This window comes from Coturnix japonica, chromosome 4 (assembly GCF_001577835.2).
Source record: "Coturnix japonica isolate 7356 chromosome 4, Coturnix japonica 2.1, whole genome shotgun sequence".
In the NCBI taxonomy this organism is placed as follows: domain Eukaryota; kingdom Metazoa; phylum Chordata; class Aves; order Galliformes; family Phasianidae; genus Coturnix; species Coturnix japonica.
The window spans coordinates 75,265,294-75,272,280 of NC_029519.1; the positions used below are offsets into that span (position 1 = coordinate 75,265,294).

General features: G+C 37.2%; 1 protein-coding gene across 3 annotated transcripts in view; it reads left to right on the forward strand.

Annotated features, from left to right (window-relative positions):
• POLN (DNA polymerase nu) overlaps positions 1–6,730 on the forward strand; it is a 76,069-nt gene extending 69,339 nt beyond the window's left edge. For all 3 annotated transcript variants that reach the window (XM_015862891.2, XM_015862894.2, XM_015862892.2), the window contains 2 exons: positions 2,310–2,371; positions 4,670–6,730. In XM_015862891.2, the coding sequence (XP_015718377.1) occupies positions 2,310–2,371; positions 4,670–4,738 (131 nt within the window). In that variant the 3' untranslated portion in view covers positions 4,739–6,730. The remainder of the gene's footprint in view (positions 1–2,309; positions 2,372–4,669) is intronic.
• The last annotated feature ends 257 nt before the right edge of the window (positions 6,731–6,987 follow it).

The window sequence follows — 6,987 nt, forward strand, 5'->3', positions numbered from 1 at the left end:
TGCCACATGCCTTAAAGCAAAAACTGTGTGAACCAACAGAGAAAGATGTTGCAGTCATCACTGTTACTGTGAAACCCCTTTTGGGGATAACAGTTGTATGGGAGAGAATTTGTCAGATTTAGAGGGGAAACAGATCTAATTCAGTGCACGTGCAGACGGCACCTTTTATCATACTGCTCACATTTCTCAACCCATGAATCAGTGCTGCTGACTCATGCTCCCTCTTTTGTTGTCCATTGGAACTCTTTTTGTCTAAAAGACCTATTTCTCCCATTGTCTTCATGGTCTTGCTCTTTATTTATCTAACCACACTAAGTGCTGAGCGTGCCCTTTACTTTTTCATAAGTACTTTGGTGGAATATTACAGGGCTGAGTGATGCTGTACAAATGTGGAATCCAGAGGTTATGCTCTTACTAAGGCTTTATGCAGTTGTACCTATGAAAAATTATCTATCCGTGGACTGCTTGGCAATTGGTTTAGCCTTCTAAAGGCCACCTGGTCAGTGTCCCGACGTCTGCTGCATTGCTGATCTCCCAGAACTGGCAGCTTGTTTAAATTCAGACTGGGCTTCTCAAGACGGACCAACACTCCATTATTAATAGGCATCTTGACTTGGAATGAATTTGAAGAAAGTAATTGTTCAGATCTACACTGTCCTATGCTCTCACAATTAGTGTTTAGCATGTTTGTTTCTGCACTCCAAACACAATGATGTCCTGCATGGAACCACGGACTACCTCAAGTCCAGCATGAAGCAAATGTGAGGGCTGCTCCAGAAGTAATACCTCCTATTTTATGAAGGTGGTCCACAATGTCAGAGGCAGATGTCAGTGGTATGACAGTAGAAGCTGAACCTTCCTTCTTCTTCATCACTGATGAAAATGCATAGCTACTGGTGGTGCCTTAATTGAAAAGCAGTGTTTGTAACTGAGAATTTGCTCTATCAAACAGTCTTATTGTTCTCTTTCTTTATTATTTCTATGGAAACAAATAGGAGGTATTACTTTCAGAGCAACCTATGTACATAGCTATCATCATATGTCAACATAAGTCTTATTTTTCTCATCTGTGGAACTTCAGCCACTGATCTTATGAGTAACTGCATAATTTAGACTTCATGGAAAATCTTATGACAGCTCATTAACACGCAAGTCTGAGTGAGCCAGCACAGTCTAAGCACCCCACTTGTGTTCAGTCAGAAGCTAGCTATTTTCTTCATTATTATCAAGTTAGCCTCAGTGTCACAGATGTGACATAAAACACTGCGTACTATTCTTCGGTGCTGGCATCATTAGAAAAGGCTTTAGCAGCAGCCAGAGAGACAACAACCATATGCTGCTTCTTAGAGTTCTTGTTCCTTCTTTGCACCTAACTTCAGCTGTAAAAGAGCCATGATGTGCATAGAGGAATAACTTCAAAGAATGCTTCTCAGTAATCATGTTGTTTTCAGCCATTATCACCACATTCTGCATAATCTGTTATTTCTCAGTTCTGTGAGGCACACGATGACATGTAATCAGCTGTCCTGTCAAAGGAGTGGTGGTTGCTCAATGACTTCCTCTGTGGGGCTGCCCAGTGTTCCTTTTTCACTTTCAGCAGGCAAAAGTTACCTCCTTTTTAAAGCCATTTATCCATTGAATTTTTATTGGAACCGTATTTTGTTGCAGTAGAAGTCAAACAAAACAGTAATTGGAATGACCAAGGTTGACAAATCTGGTCCCAAATGACTGATTTGAAATAATTACAGAAGCATTTTTCACATTAGTGGTGAGCACAGTGTTGTGACATGATGAGTTGTTAAGTTACGTAAATCATGCTGAAGTTGAGTTGTTTCAACTCTTTAGAACTCAACTATAACACAGGGAAGGTTTTTTCTACTTTAAAGAAAGAAGTATTTTAGATAGTTCAGAATTCCAGCACTGCTTTTCCAAGCTTTTGTTTTAGATAAAAAATTTTGTGCCTGCACAAGAAAATTAAAATATGTGAATTGTTACCAAATAATTTAACAGCACACAATCTGAAAGCTGAGAAATACAGTAGCCAGGTATGCTGCCTCTGGGAAAGGTAACAGTGCTTTACTTTGTGTTTATAACATATGTAGGCTAAATAATTCTCCAACTTTTATCTGAAACTCAATTTAAAATAAGAAAATGATTTTTTCCACAAGAAATCAGGTATAGCTGTAAAAAAAATCTTGAACATTTAAATGTTTTTTTCTTTCTTTCTATTTTTTTTATTATTATTTTTAATATTATAATTCTATCCTGGAAAATAAAGCTGTAGATTTTCAACTGTTTTGTCCTTACAGCACTGGTGAAAAGAACAATGGAATCCCTTCAGCAAACAGCAGCCTTGGAGGTGCCACTGAAGGTAGGAACAATTCCAAGTTTCCACTGCTGTCTCAAGGATGTGTAGTCTTGTATGTTGTTGTCACCATATTCAGAATCTAGAGACAACTACTCTGACTTTCACTTCAGCAGTTGTGTGCTCATATTTGCAGGTAATAATAGCTTTTTAGAATTATCATTAAAATTCTGAAGGAAAAATAATGGCAAGAAACACAACCTCTATTTTGGAAATGACTGTAGTACGCTCTTTATCTTAGCTATACAGTACAGTAATTTCAAAATCCAGTTCATTTATAGCCGTGGAATTTCTGATGGGTGTAGTAGGAGGAGAAATAATGCCTTAATAAGCATTCTAAAATGTGTCAGGCATTCATTAGGACATTGCAAAAGATCTTTCTCCAGGAATTTTCACTTAGAAAACTGATCTTTTCGACATTTCTAAGGGGGTGCCTAACATTCAAAATCACTCTTCCAGCGTGAAGTGTGGGACATTGTCTACTTGAACAGCATCTGTAACAGCTGAGTGGATAAACAGCTACTGTATACATTTCCATTGTGTCTCATTGTAATTCTTATATCATGTAACTACATTTTTCTCTCTCTACAAGGTTGGTGCCCTTTGCTGCTAGCTCACTGCTCAGCTTTTGTTGCTTGATAAGGGATTTCAGTCTCTGGAATCCCTAAACTGACTAAGAAAGTAATTGCTCAAGGGTTTCCTTTTACCTGAGAAACTGAGTGTTTGGTGTTGCCTGATAACTCATTCTCCAAGAATCACTGTATGAGATCTGGGGACAGAGACAAATTTGTTCTGTTTATTTCAGAAATATTTACAACATGCAGACTTGTATTAACAGGAACAATTGAAAAAGAAAATTACTAGATAAACTCTAGCTTATATTCCTTCATGCAGGCCTTCTATTTCAGCATTTGTGAAGCTGGCCTTCCCTTGAGATATTACAGTTACATATTTCTGGGTCCCAGTGGAGTTTTCATTAAAATAAGTATGGCATTACTAATAGAATATAAGGTGAATAGCAACACTGCAGTCCTTCCTTGTTACTTTTGGGATTCCCTTTTTCAAGGACATTGTCAGAAACAACATCATTCATATTTTGCCTGTGGAAGTCATTGGTATGAAATAAAATACGAACAATATGATAGGTTTGTAATAAAGAAATGTTTGTACACAATGAGGACATTCACAGTTAAACAGCCTAAATGCCATCCTAATGTCACATATTGCAGACAAACCAGTGTCAGAAGTTCATCAAACTACAGCACGTACCATGTCCCCTTCCTTATACTAGAAGTGTCATACCACACACTGACAAATGCACCTAGGTGCGTTAGCAAATGGATTCTATGAGAACAGTGATTCTCTTCTAAAGGACAACTGGATTTTAATAGGTAAAAAAGGAACAGTCTTGGACAACAGATAGTTGTCTGGGTTTTGAAAGATTTGGACATTTTTATAAGCAGTAGAGGTATCTGGAGATGCAGGTCTTTTTACCTTGTTTTGGTCTCCTTTTCCCAAGTGAGTTACCGTAGGAGTCATGATGTATTTGTACTCTTATTGCACATGAGGCTACACACATCATGAAGATACTTCATCTTCCTCTGAAACATCCAAAATGGATCAATGGCAGAAACCACATACAAAAACTATAAAGTGTAAACAATTTGATCTCAGTGAAGAATTTGAGACTGATGTTTTTTAAAAAAAGTCTGTATTTTTGTTCATGTTATCTTTCTGTGCAGTAAATACATATTTTAGGATCAGAGATGTTGAAGATGAAAAGATTTTTGCCAAATGCTCCTACTTTCCTTCAGCACACCTGCTTTGTGTGCTGTATGTTATGTGCTCTATTAATATGAATGTTGTATTTCAACATGGAAGAAAGGTGTCATTAAAGTAGAACACACATGTCATCATAATAGGGAGAGATTTCTTCTTCTTCTTTGAGCTAAAGGATTCTTTACCTTTGAAGTAGCTTCTTTTCCAAATGTAGTCCTTGCTAATGAGGCAGCTTTCATGTCAAAATATCTACTGTACTACACAGTAACTGCAAAACAAACTGAAAAACAGCCAAGGCAACAACAAACAGACCCAGGTGTGTAAAAGTGGATGATTTTAAAACAAAACAAACAAACAAACAGCAAAATCAAGGTTGTAATTGCAATTAAGTATTAAGATGCAAATAGCATTTCATGTAGATAGGTGTGTAATCTAGAGCATTATCAGTATCTAAAAGGAAAAGCAAAACCAGTAATCTTGCTATAAGTGATGTGTTTGTTTAATTTTTGTTGTTGTTGTTGACAGGTTCCCTTGAAAGTGCTTCTTACCACTGGGAAATCATGGGGGTGTATGACAGAATTGCAGGAGATGTAAAGCAGTCATCGGGGATGTTATTCAGTACCCGTACACCTCATTGGCCTGTGCTGATTCCTCACTGAATCACTAGGCAACAGCGCTGCTGGATCTTTCATAAGCACCTAATACTCTGCATGTGAATTTTTTTACTTCATTTTGTCTGTAGCCCTAGGCAACAGCAGTGAGATAAAACTGGATTTTACCAGTTCATTGTGTTTCCTTTAGCCAAGGTAACCAGCAGGGAGCTGCTTTTGTTCAGAGCTAAATTGCTACATGCAAGAAATGAAGCAAGACAATATTAACCCTTTGGGAACAGGACAGATATATTTGAGTTAAATGGATGTTTAGATTTTAATATTAAATATTTTTGTGTAGTGCTTTTGTAAAAATACATAAAATCTGAAATTAGAAAGATGCTATTTGGACTGTACCAGCGGCTGCTTAACTGTTGCATTCAGCTTGTTCTACAGTTTGTGAGTAGATGGCAGCTGCTAACATGCTGAATGTCTTTTTCCAGAGACTTAGAAAAGAGTTCCTTAGAAGAGTTTTCACTTTACTTTGTATTTAAGATTTTAGAGTACAACAAGTAAATGAAAACAGCATAAAATGTATTAAAAATAGCCAGATTGCTGTCAGTGCTATTAATTTCAAACTCATATTGTACACTGTAGCTTTAGCAAACATTAGAGGAGGTATTTTAGTTTTGCCTGATCTATTATTTTTATTATTGATATAATGCTAAATACAGCTTAGATTAATGTTGAGATTCAGACGTACACCTTAAATGATTCAGGCTTCTTCAGTGTTTGGATTTGTTATTGATACTTTGTTGTTCTGTAGAGTTTATGCTTGAAGTTTGTTTTATAAATCGTTACTGGTTGCCAAATTCTGTCTCTGTGATTGTGGAAAATGAAACTATCCTCAACATCTACTGTTCATTTGGAAGTTGAAGTCAAACAAAAAAAATTTGTAGGAGACGTTCAATATCTTTCAGCATCAGACCTCAAATGATCAAAGTAATATAATTTAAATTTTAAATGTGTTGAGCTACAGGGATCTTGCAACAGTTTTAATTTGTATCCTTGGACAATTTTGCATTATCCTTAAAGGTATTAACTATTAACTATTGCATATGAATTGTACATAGCCTGTCAGATGAAGTGAATTAGTTATTTCTAAAAATTCATATTGCTATAAAATTAGCAGTGGTCATGTAAGTAAAGTCAGAACATTTTACATATTAATCGTGGGTCTCTTTGGGTGGAAGGCAGATCACAGAGACTGTGATCACCTCTGGGCTCCAGGTTTGCCCTTTTTGATTTTGCAACTTTCCTTCCTGCTTTTAAATCTCCAAGACAACCACACAGTAAGGGCACTACCTTATTATACATCTGAGGGTTCATTTTGTATAGGCTGGTGTGAGGGCAAAAGACAAACTGGTTCAAGCTTGCAGGATTGTTCAAGCCCAGGATCTCAAGACAGTGCAGTTTGTGTCCCCACAGCTTGCAGGATGTATACCAGGAACTCAAGATATCTTCTAGTACTCCAGATTCACTAGTAAAGAAGCTGTTTTCTTCAAGTTGTAGGCCACTAGTGAATTAGCATATATGGATTTATTGGGAGAGGGGGGGAAAGCACACAACTAAACCTCTTTGATGTTGTCCATGCAATAATCACCAGATGTGCTATGAAACATTATAGATACTGGGATGTGTTCTTTAGTCTTTCCATTCTCTTGTCTATGAATAGCCAGACAGCCTTCACTGCTTGGCCTATTCTACTTCATTAAGGTATCAGTTTTGGGGATCATTAGACTTTTCAGAACTCACTGAAGTGGACCTCAGATCCCCTCTCTGGATGAGTTTTTAACTCATGAAATCCCACATACTGAGGTGAATGCTCACTCTCTGGAGCCATTGTTTGTACTTCACACTCCATTCTTGCTGCCTTCCATCCTATACTGCAAAATAGATTTCAAATTGTGGAATAATAGAATTATTTCTCTCTTTACTGTGGCAATCATTTCCTTGAACAAACTGTTTGAGATAGGGTAGTGGTTGCTATTAGTTTCCCAACAAGCATCGCTGGATGAGGCATCGGTTCTACCTCACTTGTGTACTAACCTATATATTACTATAAATTCAGAGCAGTACAGTTTTTCTAACCCCTTGGCAAGAGACCCTGTAGCATGCCTGAATCTAAAGAGTCATTATAGGGAAGCAGGGCCAGTCCTGACCACAAATTTCCTTCCAAATAAATACAGGTGA